At 35.7% G+C, this 23,064-nt stretch overlaps 1 protein-coding gene across 1 annotated transcript in view; it reads left to right on the forward strand.

The window, feature by feature from the left end:
- LOC150103092 (protein O-mannosyl-transferase Tmtc3-like) overlaps nt 1-23,064 on the forward strand; it is a 235,541-nt gene that overhangs the window by 173,026 nt on the left and 39,451 nt on the right. Inside the window, exon 11 of the mRNA XM_090398575.1 lies at nt 19,593-19,730. Within this exon, the coding sequence (XP_090254701.1) occupies nt 19,593-19,730 (138 nt within the window). The remainder of the gene's footprint in view (nt 1-19,592; nt 19,731-23,064) is intronic.

The raw sequence follows: 23,064 nt of genomic DNA on the forward strand, positions 1-23,064 counted from the left end.
CATACAAGAAATGAACGCTGCTCCAGCTTGCTTTTTCTAGTACAGAAAGCCGTTTAATGTCACTTATTAACGCTAATAAAGGCCTCTTGTTTTCAGCACCACGTCACACTCTGTTCCCGTCGATCATCATTAATTTTTTATGAGACTCATCGGAGTGTCCACATTCTTAACACTCACTTAAATGAATAATGAAACACACTCTTTTAATGGTTTCTGATAGCAAACCCTTACTCTCTAACATCCCTCGGTGTTGTCCGTTTTTTCTAATTAGCTGAGTGCCTTGCCATGGAACATTATTTCGCAGTTTCCTGTCTGAATGAAGATTCATTTTCGGGTAGGCAAACAGCAATAGAGGTTTTATTGAATTTTCGGAGCCCTCCGACAAAAGTTTCATGTTGTATCCCAAACCATTAAATTTGTGCTATTTCCTTTTATTCTGTCCGTCGAAATCCACACCATTCGCATTGCTCTGAAGCATCTTTTCGTTGCCTCGCAGTCATTAAGTTGGAGTTCGGTGTGTTCTTTCCAATACTATTAAAACAATTTCTCCTCTAAGGAATTATATTAATCTAATATACATATGTGTGTAATTTCTACCGAGTTACTTATTGATGGGCCAAAAGCAATTGACTCTTAACAGCATTCATTAGCCAATTAAAGTCATTTTTAAGTTCCATTCTGTCTGACTGTACTAATTTAATAGTCATCTGACTATACTGGTTTTAGTGTTTGGGACATTTATTAAATTTTGCTAACAGTTTCAATTTTTGTTTGTTATAAACACTGTGAAGCTCATAATGTGCTCCTGGCAATTTGCCATACAAATATTTGTCATACAATCCCATCTATGAAAGGTTCAAAATACTATTGTTTTGACTGAATGTTAAATAAGCTGGAAGCCCTATCGCTGTGACCAAACATCATTTTTATATCACTTAAAATTTTCCATAATCAGAGTCGATGTTATACCGGAAGATGATATATTCATCTGCTATTTATATACAGACAGACAGACGAACACAAATTAATACACACTCGGAACACTAAAAGTATCTCATCCAACACTTATAAACACTTATTGAATTACCTAACAATGACATGGTAGGATTAACTTTCAGATTAGCTGTAGGATTAGCTCCTATGTGCTGTCGTGACTAGTCGTCTGTTTTGAGGAAGACATTGCGTCTTTTCGTGAGTAAAACCCTTACACCTCCGTTTGAGGCCGACTGATTCCCCTTCAGATGAAAAGCAGGACTCAGACCAAGATGTTTCTATCCGAAGGGAATCATCGCTATCTACTGAGAGCTCTAGAGTGTAAAATTATAAATTATGTAATTATACAGTAATAATCTTAATGGTTTCATTTGGGATCGTATAAAACTTACGTCAATTATACTTAGGATTCTGCTTTGAAAAATGTAGCGTACCGTTTCTTGAAAAAAGTCATTTATGTCTAAAAGTCTTCTAAACGATGGACTTCAGGAAAATGTTAATAAACCTATCTAATAGTTTGTGTCTTAACCAATATTTAAAATATTAGCGCTGAAACCGTACTACATTTATAACGGATTATATGCGTGTTGTAATTAATTTAGTAAACTATTTAAACTTAATATATCAAAGTAAATCAATTTTAATTGTTAAAATAATATTTGTGAGCAATGAATAGCTTCAGGTTTTTCTAGGTATAAATTTATGCCCAGAAATTCTAAAACGTAATATCAATATCTTAACACTTTCAAGTGTTAAGATATTGATATTGATCTTAACACTTTCAAGTGTTCAGACATTTTGCACTAACGTGATAAAGTTTTACAACACAAAATTATAATACAATGTAAGAAAAGAACATACAGACAAGTATCATCACCCTCGTCTGTAAAATGATTACACGGAAGAGATTAAAACTTACCAAAAGAGTAAACAGTTTGACTCTCTTTCAAGAAATCCGAACACTTAAAAAATGTTTCTTGCTAGCTAAAAGTACTAATGCACATTAAGAAAGGTTATAAACCTCTAGTGAATTAGTACTCTAGGTGTGTAACATTAGGTCTATAGATTTATTGGTGCTCTTAGATTTAAGTTATCCAGGAACCCTGCTATCGTAAACCAAACACATGGAACTCTTTCCAGCTACTCCTGCCCTCCAGTAAAGCACGGTGGTTGCCTCACACCGGGATGGGAAGGGGGTGTATTCATTTATCGCATGAAGACTCACAAATAGTAGTATTGGTACCCACAGCGTCTTGGTTGGAGAGTATAGACGCCATCCATCCGCAAACCAGACGGCAGAAGGTCTGCATAAAATCTAAACAGTGGGTAGGAGTATAAAACAGGCATATTACATTTCAACAAGCAATGTTTCATGCTGGTAATAAATCTAAATAGATCTACTGCTGAAATTCCTTAAAATATACATGCTATATATATATATATATATATATATATATATATATATATATATATATATATATATATATATATATATATATATATATATATATAATCTAATTCTCTATAAAAATGCTTATTTTATGATGGTGAGCTCTAGTTCAGCGAGACAAAAATGAAATAAACTGTTGTAGTAACTTATAAGTGTAGAATTTAATAAATGCATATTCTGTATAATCTTAGAACCAATCAATATATGTTATTCAGTGCTGATGCATGTATTTATGAATAGCAGATTATTAGTCATAATCTGCATGTCTAATAGCAACCAACATTTGTTGGGTTATTATGTGCACAATGTTCCAAAATATTAGGAGATTACAATAATAACATGCTATTAACAATACTACCAGTCAAGCCATAAACAGAGTAGATTGCCTCTGGGAGGCAAACGCAATATTTGCTTTTCAACTGTGTGTGATAAAGAACAAAGTTACACCTTGTGACTTTTAATTGTGGGATAATAGTGAGACCAGGTGGACCGTAATAGCATTTCGAAACTGTTTTTATTCTTGAATGGCCACATGCAATATTGCCTCTAACATATCTAGAATTATATTAAAAACAACACGTCAACATCTGATGAAAGAACCGATCCATGACAGACACAGATAACTAATGTTATCTGTGTCTGTCATATATACAATAACAGATGTACTAATAACGATTCAGATAACTAGTGGTGGTGGTGCGACCGAAGAGTGTGATGATGTGCATCTGGATGTACTGCACATCAGACAATATCCTAATAAACACTGTACGTACAGTAAAGGCATTACTCCTAGAAAACAAGTAGCTGTAGCAAAAGTGGTTAAAGGAATTTAACACCAAAGGACTGGAGCAAGGTCGCCTGCGGTGATGAATGCCAGTTGTTGTTTCGTGTGGACGAACGGAAGGGCAAAGTACGGGCGACCAAACACACTAAGCCAGAACCATTACTTATGCATAATAATCTGAGATGTAGCGTTGGAGTGGTGTATGGAATGTTTCTTGGCATTCTATTTGTATAAAGTACCTTGAATGGTTTAAGTAGGTCGAAATATTCGGTCGCTGAATGGTCAGTCTACTTGAATGAACCACTTACGTAGGTTGACCGTTCTTGCATACCAAATATTCATATTCATGTTGATCATTTATCTGCATATGGTGGACAGTTCTAACACATTCCGTACACCACTCCAACTCTGCATCCCAGATTATTAAGCATAAGTAATGATTCTGGCTTAGTGTTTTTGTTGCCCGTACCTTCTCCTTCCGTTCGTCGTCCACACGAAACAACAAGAGCAGGCATAAAACGATACCGCACCATATTACAAGACATACGAGTATGTTATCCAAAACTGGTTATAGAGACATGAGAGTGAATTTATTTTTATGGATTGTTACTCTTCAGTCATCTGATCTAAGTCCCATTGGATATCTTTGATGATAGAATGAGGTATTGGCGACAAAAACCTACTGCCAGTAAATTTAATGGAAGTGCAGAAATTCATCTTATCCACCTAGAATAGGCCACATCTGGGTGTTTTCAGAAATGTTTCGGTATCGATGGCCCGGCTTATTAAAGCTAGTTTGAAGACTTACAATCGACATACTATCAGATGAGTATTTCTGTTTTTTAGTGTGTGTGTGTGTGTGTGTGTGTGTGAGAGAGAGAGAGAGAGAGAGAGATTCCGGGAAGATGCTTCGAGAAACTATCCAAATTTGAACAACATGCTAGAATTCACGTACATGATGTCTAGTGACTACTTTTTTGGATAGAACATCAATGCATACTTCAAGTTACAAATCGTACATCATCTTATCACATCCAAATATGATGTAGCGAATTTCTCCATCGTATTTGTAACTACTATCATTATAATTAAGAAACAAACCATGATTATGCAATGAGAGCATAATCCTCTCCGACATCTAGAAAATCATCAGAAAAGTATTGGCATTTCTTAGGATTATGGCTTTAAGGGCCACCTGTTGATTGATATTCTGGGTCATGGTGACATCAGTGTATATCGTTACTGGAAAATTAATGTTGACAACGTTAATCACGTGATTAGAAGCGCTAAAACAAACTGTAGTCCTGACTTCTTCCTACATTATTGTATTTCACATATTCAGTAGTTAAAGAACGTTATGCTCAATTTGGACAAAAAGGCACAACGCTACTACAGATTCGTCTTCTTCGTTCTACATGTAACACAAGTATGTGTTTCGATGAACGAAATATTGTACTACTAAATTCACATTGGGACTCACGTCTCAATAGGCATGACAACTTTGTACAGATAATGCCGAAATTGCTTGACGGCTCGTGCCCGCTTTCCAAAGCAACTTAGTTTGTAAACTGCGCATATACTTCAGTTCCGTTTGTCTGTTTTAATGATGATAAATCCTTCATAAAAACCTGCTAACTCTCCCCCCCCCCAAATGAATTAAAAAACAAACAATTATAAAGGTTCTTCCCATCCTACACGGTATTCGAATCCAGGTCTTTCTATCCAAATGGCATCGTCGATACCGATTAAGCTATGATGGATTTTGATTCCTTTGAACGTGCCACAGCATTTTGTCGAAAAGCAGAATATGTGGCTTTCTTACAAATATCTGCACACATATATCATATATATATATATATATATATATATATATATAAATAAATCTTTTTTGGTGCCTACGTGCTCAGCCGGTATCGACAATGCCCCAAAAACCCAGGGTCGAATCCTGTCTAGAAGGCGAAAAATCTTATGAGGCAAATCACTATATGCTTACACCTTTCGAGAGTGGGAGTCACTTAAAAAATAACTATTTTATCCTGATGGTGAATTAGTCGGTCTAATAGAGAAATGATGGCAGAATTTTCCCCAGAAATGTGTTTTTTATTTACAGATTACAGACAAACAGGACAGAAGAGCATACAAAATTTACAGACAAAATATATTCACAAGGCATAAGACTAACTATCTTATCCTAATAAGTTCGGATTAGAAAAGCTAACAATACTTGACCGATCGTGGGCCATCAAGTACTACTAATAATAATGTTGATGAGTGCTTCACATAGAACAAACTTTACAGGCCACAGGTATGTTCGTCTTTTAGAAAGAGTGAATTGCATATACAAGGAAAAATTGCGACGTGATATGTTTCATCATTTTCAGAATGCATTGTATCCAACATATAGAAATGCATACGAATCTTGATAGTGAAAAACGTTGAACTCATACAGCAACATTTAATGTGTGAGATTTTCAGATGGTATAAATTTATGAATTACTCTTACAGGAGCTTAGGAACGCAGCTAAATATCCTCCTAAGCTCATCAACTTAGAGAAGATTTAGACATCTGTCTAAATCTTCCCTAAGTCATAGTAAACTTTGCTGGCCTGGCTGGCCGAGTGGTTAACATATCCATCTCCAACTAATAGGCTGTGGGTTCGAATCCCGCCCTAAGCATGGATATTTGTGATTGGTTTTAGGTCGGAAATGAATTGGAAGAATTCATGTTTGTTATCTAGAGTAGGGTTTCCGGACTATTTAAAAATCTTTAGCTTACTCACGGTACTTATGTACTATATGCTTACAACCTTTCGAGAGTGGGAGCCATCCTCTGACTATCGGTTATTCTGTGATCATAAAAGGACTAAATGTCTGAAATGTTTTATGGAAATTTGGAACAATTGTGAACTACTTAAATGGACTTTTTAAGAACATCTGGCAGTAAAGAAATAGGCTACCTAAACATAGATAACGTATTCCTTATATAAGCAGAATTTTGTAAGTGGCGATGTCAGGATGAAACAAGAACCAGACCAGCATCGCCGATCTATTGTAACGAAGGATGCACAGCAACGGTCTGACGTGTAGTGTGTAACACAGCCATCGGAACTGTAGCATGACTCCCTTGTTTTGAGGAACACTGGCTGCATTAAAATATATGACGGTAGAGCAAAATCGATCTTGCAACTGCTGGAATTTTTTTTTTATTTCTTCACGGAAGGCCTTCTAAGATGGGATATGACAGAGCTCTGGCTGACATAAATCACAGAAAAAAATTGAAGCATGATATGCAGCATGCTAACAGTTAAGCTATAGTTCGAATCGAAGATATGTCGTGGATGGGACTGTAATTTCGATTTCGAAATTCTCTAAAAAGTGAAAGTCAGAATCTTATTAAACTTTGCTACCTTTTCCTTTCATAACCAGAATAATATCTTCACCTTAGGATACGTTAGAAATATTTAAGGTTATATCGAATTTGGCTATCATTTCATTTTCACTGAAGTAACGTTGCCATTCGCAAAATTCTTTGCTCCCGTTTAATATTTTTCAAACATTTCTTCGTATCGAATAAATGAATTCAACTACATGCATGCGCCATGCGGACTGTTTATGTGAATTCTCTGTTTTAAACAGTAGTGAGAGATATGAATGACATATCTTATAGATGATACATGAAACGGTCTTACGACCTTTCCCACTTCTCACTATACATCACCAGTCTGACACAGAAACAAAGAAAAATCTGACTTGTTTCTAACTTGGCCGCAAAGTTTTGGAATGAAAGATTACGGTAGTTAAATTTCATTCATAGATAGTGCTGATATATAGCATGAAAAATAAAGGAAGAAAGAGAAAGAAAAATAAAAGAAAAAATGTGTGTGCTAAAAATCACATAAAATATATCTTTCCAAAGAAAAATGGAAGGAGAGAAACTATTTCTACCGAAACACAGATAATTTCACTTTTATAAAGGAAGGCTAGTTTCTGAAAGATTTTGAAAATGAGAATGGAAAAAAAATCAGATTTTAAAATACTGCTTTGAGGATTTTGAAACTGAAACCAAAACCAGATCAGGTAATCTAGACGCAGTTGAAATTAAAAGAAGTCAGCAGCAGCATGGATGTCGTTTGCTATAAGAAATCTGGCGACGAAATTATTTACGCTTACAATTAATAGTGATCTAAATATTACACGGCTGTGTTTAAAATGTTGATTTTAATCGATATTTTAAAACTACCACCAAAGACCTCCTGAATTTTAATGCAGGCAGTACATTCGCTGCCGCAGCACTGTGCGATTCAGTTGAAGCCATCTCATTTTCTACTAGAACCGCGCTTAAACCTCACAATTTTTTTTCCTTTTCTTTTCTGAATTTTTGTGGTGTCAGTGGTGTTATTCTAGAAGACTGTATAAACATTATTTTTGTAGTTAATTGATTTTATGTACGAAAAGTCGTGCTCTCCTCTCATGATAGAAATTAATTTAAATACTGCACAACCAAGCGTTTTTTTTATTATTATTATTATTTAGTAAGGTCACACGTAGATACAGTTGAAAAACTATTTAGTTAAGACTGATTAAACTAGATTTTTCAATTCATCTATGGTGAACCATCATCAGTGTATTGCAGTTGGCAATTAAAAAATAAACAACAACGAAGGTATATAGAGAATGGAATCTCTCTCTCTCCTTATGTGGAATCACAAAACAACCAAGTGAAAACTGATACTATTAGGATCAAATGAAGTGTGTGCGTGTGATTAAAAAGTTATAAAATATTAAAACCGTATAGTTTGTAATAATAATTTCCCAGATTTTTGGCATGTAAGTCCATCATTAAGGTTGAATCGATATATTGTAAGAAGGCTTCTGTTCGCGTGAATTATTCCAAATGCAAAAACATCATCCGTATAGCGAAGTCATATGAAAGGTTTTGAATTAAACATTGAATTTTCCGCCATCCAGTTGTTCTAAATAGAATTCAGCAAGGATGGAAGCAATTGGAGAGCCTATCGCGATAGCTTCCATATGTCGATAAAGTTTTTCATTCTAGTTGATATATCCAGAATTCATGGACGACCTTGAAGAGGTCTAAATATCTGGAACTTAGACGATAAAAATTCCAGGGTGTCAACTAGATGAATATTTGTAAAAAGTGAAGCTTTGTCAAAGCTTACTAATAAATGAGTGGAGTGAGGTCTCAAATCTTTAATTTTTAATATAAAGTCGCTTGTATTTTTAAAATAAGAAAAGAAATGGACAGTTAAGGGGAGAGAGAGAGAGAGAAGATCTAAAAGAAACTTCGAAACGTTACATGTAGGACTTGCCATGCAATCAACGATTTGTCCGAAGAGGATATTCTAGTTTATGCAATTTCGGCAAGCCATAAATTGTAGATGGTCTTGCATGATGCGTTTGAAATGTTTGAACTATATCTATATAAGGAAACTACATTTTCCAATTTGGCCAGAAAACGTAATCGAAGTAGCAAAGTGAAGGCGTTCGTTTCTGATAGGTCTAGCAGAGAATGGCTTGTTGAACAAATTTACATAAAATTAAATGGCACGTTAGTGCTTCTGGTGTTGATAGGAATGCAGCTAGATCTTTGCTAAAGATCCTAACCTCCATTTATAACATTGTTCCTGAGAAAGTGGATTTAGTTATCCAGTGTCCAGTTGAAACATGTATCATGTTGAATAATTCATATGTTGGTTGGAAACTAATCCAACTTTAGATCGCTAGCAGTTTGTCATATGGTGCATATGTAAATTTTTTTATTTTGCCGGCCTGAATAGTATAGTGAATATGTTTGTATGGGAAAAAGTGGCTTTGTTGCCTTATAATTGTTTGTAACAGGCTGTGGGTTCAAGTCGCACGTAAGGCATAGATGTGTATAGACTCGCACACGAGCTTTCCAGAGCTGGAAAGCCTCGAGAGTGCAGGTTTGTCTTTAAGTGCCTCCGTAGCCCAATTGGAAGAACGACGGTATGTTGCCCCATTCGATTGGAAAAGGCCTAAGTTCGATTCTCATCGCGACGGGAGGAATCTTTATATGGACTTTTTCAATCGAAGGTGAGTTAGCCGATCTCATACGGAGGTAGCAGGGTTTTTCTCACGGAAACTCGGATTTTTTTTATCTCGCATACAGACAAATCGACCCTTCAGAACACACGCAATTTACAGACAAAAAATACTAGCTGTGGTGGTGGGCAATAGATGGCGCTGATGTAGATGATTGGTAGTAGAGGATCGGTGTAGAGACGGAGAGTTGTACAATAGGTGTCCTCCCGCGATGAGTCTTCGTACTCCTTGGAGGTGTCACGAATAATAATAATAATAATAATAATAATTAATCCAATGACTGCGTGAAACTTCGAATAACAACAACTGACATCAAAACAATATATTTCCAATGTACAAAATTCCATATTTTATAGGTGTCTTTATTATTAATGAACACAGCTAAATACTTCATCTTGGCATGGGAACCTTATTTCAAGGAAAGATAAGAAATTCCTATTGTGGTTACATATCAAGGAGACAAACTCTGTTTGAGCTTTGACGATTTTGATAGTGATCGTGTCATAAACTGCAGCATGAGTTGCTTGGTGACATGTTCTGCAAAGCGTCCATATATGCACATTTTATTAGTGCATTTAAATTAAGTGACATGTTCTGCAAAGCGTCCATATATTATTCAATATTCATAATTCCATCAATGTCCATATTTAATTAAAAGATGTGCTAGCCTTGCCACTTGTTTCTAAGTATTGGTTCTCGTCGCATATCAAAAGTCAAAAACTGTTGAGAATAAACAGAAATCCCTTACCAAACTCTTCCTAAGTGAATTATCGATCAGTGTCATAGAGTAATTAAAGAAGAAAAGAGCCCGAAATATCACTTGGGAGTTAAATAAGGATTGTAAAATGTCTCTAATAAAATTAAATAAGGATGGTAAAAACAATGAACAAATTAATCACTTTAATTTGCTTGTTGTTTAACTCAGTTGTATTTTTTTTCACTTCATCTTCTTAAAGAAGAGTACTATGATGTACGTGAAACTAGTGAAATACTCAACAATTGGTAAACGAATTGTTTGATGGAAAAACGGTCAGGTATAAATTCCAGTGGAATTTATATCAGAGTAAATGTGTGATCACTTTTTCGAAACTTATAAGTTTCTAAAAATAATCAACTTTATAAAGTTGATTATTTTGTATACTATAAGGACCGTGATTTATTATACGAAAGGTATTTATTATTACAGAACAATGCTGTTAAAATTATTAAATTGTGATGTATGTAGAGAAATAGCTTATTTCATAATTTGACAAGTCAAACCGGTTGGACTGTTGCAATCTTTAAAAATGTCTCTGGCAGTCGTTTTATTGAAACGTTTGCAATATTTTGGTTTTCACGCTCTAGATTGAAACTACGGAAATTAAAATTTTGGACACTAAATCTTTTCTTTAATAGAAGAAACACTTATTTATTTTAAAAAACTTGCTATTTTCAGTTTAATCAAATTTTCATTTATAAAAATGAAATGAGCAACAATCCAGACAGGATACTAAAGAGAAAAAAGTTAACTAATAAAACCATAAAACTATGTGTTTATTTGATAATTCAGAGTATCCATCTAAAAGACAAGTTTAGGATCGTATTTTATATTAAACCAGACACCGAAATGTAGAAATTACGGGATGCTAACTTTCATCCGCAGAAGGCTTAATATGTTGACCATTAACCATCTGAGATATTGCGGTTCATTCAGTGTCATTATCAGAGCAGCTGGGATGCTACTACTGTGCGCAGTTGAGGCTAACCTGCAGGATTATATACCAATTATCTGTAATATGTCTGTGCTGCCAGACATCAGACTTACACCATCGTTTTGACAGCTACATTAATCAAGAACAAAAACAATGTGCGGCTGATAGCGGAGCTTCAACGTTTCCTTGCATGAACTTCACACCATCCCGCATGCGAGCATTCGGATGTCATTATCGAGATAATACCAACCAATTATGTAGGATATGTACCAGTTCTGTACTTCTTCAATACTTGAATTACCATCACAACCGGCAGAATGTGGTGCCGTATAATGTTATTACCTTCGCCTAGAAAGTGATAAAAATCTGCATTACGACCGCTTAAATTAATGGCCGATTGATTGAACCGTAACAAATAAAAGCTAATTAATATCTTGAAACGCTGGATGAATAGTTTTCATTATTATTCAGAACAGAGCTTAAATAACAAGGAGTAGCAGTAGGGGAGGGGGGATTGTTATCTCATTCTCTTACATGCATTAGAGAGCAAAGTGGTGAGTCAACCCTCTCTCACTCGCAGCCACAAGTTAATCCTGGGTGTGACGTCATTCAGATAAGCCTTTTGCTAATGAAAGGAACGTGCTGCTATCAATAGTTGCAGACATCTCCTCTCGTTTAGAGAAACAAAATAGTCAGCTCTCTGATTTGGTTGGACTTTACAGTCCAAAGCCACGTCATAGTTGTGAAGAGGCGGAAACTGTTTCTCCCTCTTTCGTGAAAAATGAGTACATCATTTGTCAGTTGGCTCAGTGTTCTCCTTATAAAGGCATGGGCAGGATATAAAAAAAAGTACGAGAAAAACACGATTCTCTCTCTCCCTCTCACTTCGGTTTGAAAGTTTAGAATATTTTTAATGGTGTTAAATTACTAGAGAAGAAGCACAGACGAGGACGGGTTAGTACAGAAACTAGAATCGCTTGTGCAAAACTGGAAGTGCTTGAAATCATATGCTCTCAAAGGGAAGAAAACAAGATAAGTCGAAAACTGGTCATCTTATCTTAACAAATAATCCGGCGTCACGCAGCAGTTTTAAAATTGCCATTGCAAGTTTTCAGGAATTACTCTATTATTTCTTAATTATTTTATAATTCTTTTGTAAATAACCAAGCTTCTTCGCTGTTCAAATTCCCACATCGACATGGGAAACATTTCGAGATTCGTAGCAACTGCTTATGAATTTAGTCTGTTACACATGGAGATAGCAGTTTTTTTTCCACGTCGCATACACTCGAACTGGCTTGCGAAAGACAGATTACCAGGCAGAATGCATGCGTACCTTAAATTGTTTCAGGGTTAATACATCCGAGTAAAACTCATAAATCACCTTGTCTGTCTCTATCCATCACTGAACCACTATACAGATAGTGTTAACAACAGACAGGAAAAAAAAAAAACCTAAAAAGCTGGTATGTTGGGGAAATCAGTTAAAGTTGTAGTTTCTGAATCAAAAAAGGGTTGAAAAATCATAGTGCATCAGACTAAGAATTTTTATTATTTTTACAGTCTGGAAACTGCTTCAGAGACTTTTTGATGACTTTTCATGGAACATTTTGAAGCTTCTTCAGGCGTCCTGTAAACGGGAAAAATTCGAACACGCATCCCGCTGGGTGGAGAGCGAATAGTTAACCACTCTGTCAACCAGGCCATATTCCTATGAGATATTAGTTAACTCACTTTCAACTAAAAACATCTTATAAATTTCCTCTCTTTTAAGGATGGGACGGAAACTCTGGGTTTACCAACTAAAGAGAGCTGTTATTCTGAGTTCGCTATGGAGATGTGTTTTGAAACGCTATCTTTCACTCTTAGTCGAAGCTGTTCAAGTCCTCTTTTGCATTGCAGTAACTGACACTCTCACAGATCATTACTTTTGGCTCCATAAGTAGTGCAGTCATCAAGTTGCAAATTAAGACTTTTTGGAGTAAATGATTATGCTTTCTAAAAGATACTTTTTAGTTGTGTTTCGGTGATCGCCATTAAATAGCTGTCAAAGTGGGGTAGTCGAGCGACACCTGGATGTTAATTGGTTCCCGAAATCTTCTTAATAAACAGAACACAAGGCGCTGTTTTATGTCCTTTACTTGCTCTCTTCACTAATCATTATCCAATCTCCACACATTCCTTAGCACGTGATTAATGACTGTTTGTTCGTAAGTGGTCTGTCTGTTTACTCACTGTCAGCGGTAATAAATCTAAGAGCTGTTAACGCGAGAATCACTTTGAAAAGATCGCTTGCCTAGAATCGGCCTTATGGGAAAAAAATTAAAACAGATTGATGTTTTCTTTTGTGTTGCTTGCAATGAATAATTTTCCCCTTCTTTGAAATGACCTGTGTACGAAATACAAACGTGTAAAGAAAAAAAATATATATATATATACGAGGGGGAGGCTGAAAAGTTCTGATAAACGCGTAAAACAAAAATTATATTAAAGCAATTGATATAACCACAAGAAAGAATATATCTTAAAATCCTTTAATCCCCATGTTTCATCAAATTGTAATAATTTGCTAATTTTCTTTTAGGATATATAAGAAGACATGTCAGAGGTTTTGAAGAAATTAGAAGACACAGAGGTGCGGGACATCATCAAGTTTTTCATGCTGCAAGAAAATGTCCGCAACTAATATTCACTAACCTTTGTGTGTCATTTTAGGGCACTGTGCACCAGCATATTCAACAGTTGCCAGATGGGTGGCCAAATTTAAATTTGGGCATCCTGAATATGTCCCCAAGTTAGGAAGACCTTCCACAGCGATCACACCTGAAAACATCGATGCAGTGCATGCCATGTTCCTTGATGATAGATGAATACAAGCCAAAAACATTGCAAAGACTCTGGACATATCCAGGGAACGAGATGGGGTCATTATCCACCAACATCCGGACATGCAGAAGCTCTCAGCGAAGTGGATCCCCAAATGTTTGAATGCCGACCAAAATAGAGAACGTGTGATGTCATCTCAATGAATGTTTGGTCATTTTGAGAAATTAAATGCAAATATTTGGCTTATTGTGATTGTTGATGAAACGTAGCTTCATCACTATGACCCGGAGACCAAACAACAGTCAATGGAGTGGAGACACAAAGGTTCTCCACGGCCAATGAAGTTTCGAACCCAAAAGTCAGGGGAAAAGGTTCTTGTCAGTGTCTTTTGGGATATGGATGGTGTAATCCTTACCAAGTAGCTCGAAAAAGGTGAACTGTTACATCAGCAGTTTATTAAATAGCTAGCTAGCCCCGAAGGAATTGAAGGCGATATTGAGCGTCTTGCTTTTGCAGGGCAACGCGCCTGTTCACGCTGCCCATGAAACTCGACAGACAGACATACAAAACTTGGGATTTGAATATCTGTCCATCCCAAATTTAAAGAAACACTTGAAAGGAACAAAATTTATCACAGATGATGAAGTCATATCTCTGAGGACTGGTTTGTGCAACAAGGGAAAGACATTTTTCTCAGAGGATTGCAAATGATGCAGCGGCGTTGTAATAAGTGTATTCTCTGTATTCTATTCATGTGTATGTTTATACTGTACAATAACAAACACAAGCGTAAGTACATAGGCCACAACAGAAAAGCGAAGTTAATGTTAAGTGATTATTTTATTTGTCTCTGGCAGTTATATATTTTTCCTGAATGTCTAGAAAATAAGCAGTTCTGTTATATCATTGTGCTCGGAAGTATTAAAATTTATCAAGCGCAAGAGTTTTTTGTGCACTTCGTTTTGGTAAAAGTATCGTTTGGTCTCAAGAGCAGAAGAGTCTGCTATTTTCTCTAGATACTTCAGGTCTCCACTAAGCAGCACACCGAGGCTACGAAAATCACTTGCCACCGAACAACATTACCCACAAAGGGATTCGATGCTACACCTGTTGATTGGCTAGCTGAGATTACCACTCAGCCATCCAGGCACGACACGACATTTATTCTTTGTTCGGTGGCTTATGTTTGTTAGAAAGACCAGGATTCAAGTAACGTCCAGTTTGCAAGGAATCTTTGTAATTACTTATTAAGTGAAGGTGAGTAGCTAGTCTCCTACAAAAAGACAGAATTTCACACGCAAAATTTCTAGAGAATACACGAAATGAATACGCATAATCCCACTTGTCTCATAGACTTAGTTGTTTCTGCCGTAATTCCAAGCTGTTTAACTCTTATTAGGCGCGTTTCGCCGAATGCGTAATAAGTACCTAAAAGATTTGTTTCGTCCTACGGTATCCGAAATCACCTCCCAGTCGCTAGCAAGTTTTGACGCTTTCCCTTTGTGTGGAAGGGACTTAAATCGAATTCCGTCTAGGAGGCAATGAACCATTAAAAAAGCTTTTACCAGCTGAAACCGAGTTAGCCGGACTCATTTGAAGGTGGGAAGATTTTCCTTCCTGAAATTTAAACTCGGTTTTTATGCCAGAAAAACACACAAAGCAGTTTGATATCTGCTTTGTGTGTTTTTTCTCCATGTGAATGTTTGTTTGAAACAGACCATTGGAGGGGCATAGACCGAATAAGCCTTGTAGAAATTATGTATTCTGCCATAACTCCACTCTAGCAATATGGAAATTGAAGAATAAAATATGGGATTTATGATGAACACAACGGCAGTTGCATGTGGCTCAGTTTAGATTGCAATCATATCATTCAAAACGATTCGCACTGATATGAATATTTCCCTACCGACAGGACAAAATTGAATAAAAATTAGTTATGATGCCCATTAAAATATGTTGAGATATTTGAATTTCAGTTTAATTTAAATCATTTATAGTAGCAAAATTATGGATTATATAAAACAAAATTGGTCCAAGTTAACAAAACGGGTTATAACGTGTGTTTTTACAAAATATTACTACTTAATAGACTTAATGTAACTTTGTCGCAGACATAATGATGGTTCTCGGAAAAACATCCAACATTCCGTAGCACACAGTTTCAACTTGCATTATATGTAAAGAGGTTATAAGATATCATACACCTTATTGCTCATTTGGCGTAATGGCACAGAGCACAAAACAGTAATTCTACCAAAATTATTTAATACAGTAAGCATGCTGAAAACTGCTGCAGGTTCAATTATAGTGATAATGAAGAGTATCACTATACAAGAATGCCCTTATGAAACGTGTATTTTTTTGTGATTGCCAACCGTAATTTCTTTACTTGTTAGCAGTACTAGCTCGACAGATGCTTTATATTTCATGCCTATTATTATTATTATTATTATTATTATTATTATTATTATTATTATTATTATTAGAGGGTTCTAACTTTGAGGAGTTCATTTTATCTCACGACAGGTATTCTTTGGCGTATTCGTTTTCATTCTTTTTATTGTTATTATCATTATTTATTTATTTAAAAGATTTTTTATTTTGTAGATGGATAAAACATACCAGTATACTGCACCATTCATTATCACCAAAATTTCGCATTAGTTTTTCAATCCTACCTTTCTTCTAAATGTGTTTCTTTTATAGTAACAAAGGAAAATCACTGCCTTATCGATCACCAGTAAAAACCGGTATATAGATGCAGTCCCAATTGTAGTTAGCTTTATTATCGTAAGTTCAAATTGAACAGTTACGTGATGCTTCAGCTTAGTTACAAAAATAAAACGATTTTCTAGCCAGCGAATCTAAAGAAACTTCACGGAAAATTGTAAATGTACATTGTAATATCTGCAGCTTGAACATAAGGGATTGCTCGATACTGATCTTTTTGCCACGTGCTCTCCTTTATTTTTTTTTAATCATTTATGTACCAGGATAAAGGTGCAAATAAAAGTTGGAATGGAGAATTTTATGGCACACTTTTCAATCCGGAAGCGTTTAAAGATAACCTCCAACTCCGGAATATCTGTTAAGGCTGTATTACTCTATTTCGCTTGAATCAACGAGAACTTTATCTATTACTGCTAATTCTCCATTTCAAGTGGACATAACAATGTACGCAGTTTTAATAGCTATATTCTTAACGGTTATAATGTAACTAATGCTTTGGTTTTGGGAAAAATATGCATATTTAAAGAAAAATTCGACTACATTCTTGGATTATAAAGGAACAACTTAAATAAATCAGATACTTAAAACTTTATCAAAAAATTGGGTGTTTTAATTTTATTAAGTAAACGAATTTCCCTCGGTATTTTGCAAAAAATCAATATGGCTATTATTTATACAGAAATACACTGAGCATTAAATACGTATTCTATACTATGCCAACACATTATCCTGATTGAGATATGTCATTGACACTTCATTACACAACACTATTTCGATCTTTTCAACGACTAAGCGCTTTTTACTAACATATAGAGATGATTAAATAAATACTTACTTTACTTTACTTTCCGAGTCCGGAACACCAATCATATCCTCTCCCTCCAAAAAACAGTGGCTTGTATCGCCTTGTCATTGACCGTCAGAATGTCATCCGTGGAGCACACATCGATTAGATTTGGGCAACATAAAAGATGCTCTTCAGTTTGGACGTCTCCGCAGTCACAGCTGTCATCATCTGCATAACCCTATTTCATCAGATTACTTCTGCATTTGGACACTCCCACTCTAAGACGGTTCAGAGTCCTCCAGGTGATGTAGGGTAGGATATCCCTTGATTAACTCTTCCTTAATTAGGGGACTTCTTGAAGTTGAACCGATTCCCTCCATAGAACAAAGCGTCGCTCCTCAGGTTTATGGATCAATGGTTTAGTTCTTTGCATAAAACTACGCCTCGATTTGAGTCGAAAGGCCGTGATGATATGGCCATACATTGGATGTCTTTCGTCCGTCATCTGATTTTTTCTCTCCATCTCACCGCCACTTGACGTCTTATGCCTGGTGGCGCTATGCATGCTAAAGGATACAGCTTGTCGACTGGCGATGGTCTTAGGCATCCGGTTATGATCCTAATGGTATCATTTACAGCCACATCCACGTGTTTCGCATGGGCGGATGCTTCCCACACTGGGGCAGCGTACTCCCCCGCAGCAAAACACAATGCCAGAGCCGTCGATAAATAATTATCAATAAATAATTGTTGTCTTGGTTTTTTTCTTCTTCCTCTTAATTTATTTTCTTCCACCAGGACTTCTCCCCCCCTCTCTTACTACATTTCAAGATACTCACCGAAAAACAACACTATCTACAGTTACAGACAGCCGAATGTGTGTGGACCATTATATTCTGTAACTGTCGCTTAGACAATATTTCTCTGTGCATATTTAATCACTGGTTAAGCACAATCCTTCTGCTCTGCAAATTTGGACTTGCATTCGTCTCTGGTCTTTGGATCTCCAGTTATATTTTCATATAACCAATTTTAATCTTTCCTTTAGAGCCTCTTTAGCACGATGACAACAACGAAATATTTGGTTAAGAAGACCTGAGTTCGAATCTCGTCTAAGGCGCGAGCAACTCTTATAGTGGCTTTTCAAATTGACGTATGTCATCCCGCAAAACATAGCAAACTGCCAAACTCATTCAACACATAGCTAGCCATCCTTCTATGTTGAGAAATATGTCTTGAATGTATTAACTAACATTCCGTCTATCCTTAAATTTGCCAGTTTAAAGATAGACGTTTTTACATGCGCAGGCCATTTTTCACTCCTGTCATTCTAGCCCTGTTCTTGACAACACACTATTTAAGTTTATATAAACTCAATTTTTACTTGTTTTATCATATTAACAAAACTGCATATCAAGATCGTATTCTATTGTTGACAGCACTTCTAGTATAGTATTTTCATTATCTAGAAAAGCTAGTTTATTTTTGAAGGGTCTGCAAAATGCTTTTTAGTACCTGTTCGATTCATTTTGTCCTTCCGTAAGAAAGTTATTCCTGTACATTGGATACATTGGGTGAGATTAAGAAAATTAAGCAAAGAAAATTATATCTACGGTACGTCTGCCAAAAACGGCTTTAGATTCCATTGTTGTGATGATGAACAGTGTGATGTGATTAGGAACTGCAACTTTTGATTCTCTACGGCCCTTTCTTTACTTTTTCCCCAGAAAAAAAAATGAAACAGCCTTAGTTAAAGTCTCTTTTAAACACGCTCACGTATTTGTATACAGCATTAAACGATGCGCATTTCCCCCCTACAGAATTTTAAATTAAGCTTCATTTTTGATGTTCGCCGATTCACCTAATACTAAAGGTTAATATAAATGAACTGTGCACAACACATGATTAATATACAAAAGTTAATAAAAATTTAATTATTATTTCAAGCGAATAACATTCATTTGCATTGCCATTTAATTTAAACAATTCTTTGCTCGATGCTTTCTTAGAAACATAAGATCGAAAATAACGGAATAAAAATTACTGCGAATCTTCTCAGAGTATCTAATTTAGGATATGCTAAGACTGATTTAGTTTAAAATGAAATTTTTATGTCAAGACAGTAGATTAAAATAGCCTAATACTACTGCAATCGGTTGTGTAATCATAAAAAAAAAAAAAATTCATCACATTCTTACTATAATCACAAACTATTCTTTTAATTAAATTTTCTTTGTGTTACAGGAAGTCTGAAATCAGCCTGTTTTCTTCTGCGCTTAAATTCAACAGAGAAAATTCGAAGATTCTAAACAACATGGGACAAGCGCTGGAGGCTGTTCATCGACATGAAGAGGCCCTGCGGTATTATCAAGAGGCTATCAGGCAAGTTAACTTTATTCATAGAAACAAACAATGCAACACTAAATCATCAAGGATCGAATGATACAGTTCATAACAAAAGTAAGGCCAGATGAGTTGCCAATGAAATTTTATTTTAAAATCATTGTAATTCACATTTGAAATTATTGAACACAGCCGTTGGACACCTGCCATAATTTGCATTCCGATAGGTTATACTGGCGACTTCCGCACTGAAGTGTAATGGAAAATAGAAAGGTGATGAAAAGAGTCCTGCGTTTCTTTCCATGATGCTTCAATAGATTCTCCTAACCAGGAGTTTCGGCAGCTGTATAGGTTTCGACAAAACAATACCTACTGAACTCTCGAGATCTATGAACGGACTGCTACAGGCATGTAACATCGCCACATCTCTCGGTTTTGTGGAAATGAGCTTAGTAATTGATGCAATGATATGGAATGGAATGAACTATCAAGATACATAACCTCCAAATCAAATGAATGTGCTTGGGTAATAGCGGCTGCCAGGTGAATGTTAATTACCAGTTTATCGGTCCATTTATTAAGTGTTCTGGCAGTAGCATTATGACGTTCGGATGCTTCTGAATTGCGCTCAGGCACCATTTTCTGTAATCAACGAAAAAAAAAAAAACATCAAACGTTTCATTGACATTTTGCACAATATCATGAACTGACGTAGTTGGATAAAATGAAAGGTGAAAGATTATATGCCAACACAAACCCAAGAGCTACACACTCTAGAACAGCTTGGAAGAGTTAGAACACTCTCAACTTCGTTACATTAAATGATTGTCATTTTAGTGGAGGAAGAGGCCGCGGATGTCTTGTTTGTTTACTCGCTTACAGACTTGGTTGGTCGCGCGCATAGCGTATGTAATCTTCAGCCACTAAATTCTGGGTTTGAATTCTGTTATGGATACCAGGATACCAGCGAATGGTATCCATAACAGTTCGGTGGAAGATTATTTTCATCCTCCACGGTGACTAGCACCTTGCTTTTTGGAGGTCTGAAGTGAGCTTGAAAAAAGTTCCATGTTATGTCCGTAGGTTTCCAGATTATCTAACCATTAGTCCTCTGCTCATTTTACCAGAACGTTCAAAATCCTTTATGGATGAAATTAACATAAAATCACCATGAAGTGGAAAGTCTTCCCAATAGTAATCTGTAATCGTAGCCCAAAGTGGGGTATTTATGTATTGTGAGTTGTGAAAATAAAGAATGTGGAAAACAGTCAGTTGTCCGTAAATTTTGCACCATAGTGTATATATATATATATATAAAGTATTTATCTCGGGAATACTTAGAGAAATCGTGAAATATAACTTAATTTCTAAAATGAAAGGAATAGTTTTGCGACTAACGTCGGATAACATCCATTCACATTTTTGCACATCGAAGACCGCACTCGCAGCATAATAACCTCCTTAGGAGTTAAGTAAGTTTCTAATTAGTTAATTATTTACATGGGACATCATTTTGACGCTGGCTGGCCACTCCTATAACTCATAGGGTTTTGGGAATGAAGTCTTCTGATAGAAGAAGAAGTGGTAGGATTGCAGATGCCCTTTCCACAAAAAGTTAGCAAGACAATCGCAAACATCCATGCCACGGCGGGATTCGAACCCGCAGCCTCTTAGCTGGGGATACGCTAACCACTTGGCCGACAGAATAAGTTTCTAAATAGAGTAAATACAATTCATTATATGTCTTTTCCATTCTTTCTTCGCTATTTAATATTGGAAAAGCTAAGAAAAATGTTATTATTGATCTCTAATTTGTAGTCGATCTTTTAAATGAATCCGTAGCTTTCATGCATACAAAACCCGTACCAAATTGTTGTCGAATTGTATACAGTTGTCAAAATATACTCGTTTATTTTTTATTAGAAAAACGTTTGATTAGCAAACAAAATTTACTCCTCGAAAGATCCGGTCATATTCCCATTAACGATTCGAACATACATATATTTGACACCCATAATACAATGTTGCAATACAACTTTAGCATCTCAGCGATAATTTCAGAACATTTATGAAATATCAGACAAAATTACAATAACAGTAAAATATTTCGCTCAAAAATGCAAGTTTTATAGAAAAATTATAACTAAGAGAGTAAAGCAGATCAGCTCTCTCTCTCTCTCTTCAACTTCAAATCCCATCTATATAGTTTTTCTGATGACACTAATGAAGAGAGACTGGTGAATTTCAATCCTATCAAAATTCATTCTTGCCGGTCTTGTCTTCTTACGCTGAAGATTCTACTTCACTCCCTCTTACTTTTGATAAAGTTGCGATTTCTAGTCAAGATCATTTTTCTATTTCGAACCTAGTTTATTCTGGAGTAAACATATCACATCAATAGCCTCTTCGGCCTCGAAAAAACTTCCGCTTTTTTTCGTTCAAACATCCCTTCTTTCCTGCTCAGTTCCTAAACCTAAAATTTTATAAATTCCAAATCCGACCCTTCTCTCTTTCTCTGTCTTAATCTGTAGAATAGAATTTCGTTAATCTCAACCAAACGAGTCCACTTTAAATGCAAACTTAGGTTAATACTGAAATTTGAATTATTAGAGCAAAGAAACTGTACGAACGTTGGGCCGTTAGCCTCCTCTCCTCGTAACATTGAGTTATACATTTGAAAAGCAGATTGTTTACTAGAAGATCAATTAAATATCTTATCAAAAGGTCCTGTTTTTGTTTTAAAAGTGGAACAGAGTTGGTCTACTAGTAATAATAAAGACAGAAAACTCGAGTAAAAATCTTGATATTTAATTGTAAAATGTTTGCCAATGTTTCACGGGAATCTTCAGTATAGAAATGGAACTGCAAAAAGAAGATGCCTAAAGTAAAGTTCTGTTTTAAAGGTTGATTTTAATAGTCACTATAAAAGATTCAAGAACCAGTCCCTCACGTTTAAACTGGGGTGGACATTGGCTAAAGATAGACAGAACTGGAAAGTTAAGGAGAAAGTTAAGAAGGCCTGTATCCAACAGTGGATGGAAAGAGACTAAAGAAGAATCGTAAAAATGAGAGAAACGGTATATATTATAATATCTTGTGATTATTTGAATCTTGTTAAATTATGAAATTTGTTTATTAAAAGGATTAGAAATATCCATTTGGTCTATATACTAAGTAGGTAAACTGTGCTTTGAAACTTTATGTTAAAACTTATTCATGTCTTAAAAAGTTCCGACCTTTTTCACGAGTCGTCTTGGCGTTGAACTGCATTAAAAAGGGTAGTAAAAACTCTACTCGTATATTTGCTAAGACACCTGATGCTAAATTTGCAACTTCATAAGCTTTTGAACCTTTTTAAAGTTTTAAAGCCACA

This window comes from Typopeltis vanoorti, chromosome 9 (assembly GCF_054136105.1).
Source record: "Typopeltis vanoorti isolate ZY-2024b chromosome 9, IOZ_Tvanoo_1.0, whole genome shotgun sequence".
NCBI lineage: Eukaryota > Metazoa > Arthropoda > Arachnida > Uropygi > Thelyphonidae > Typopeltis > Typopeltis vanoorti.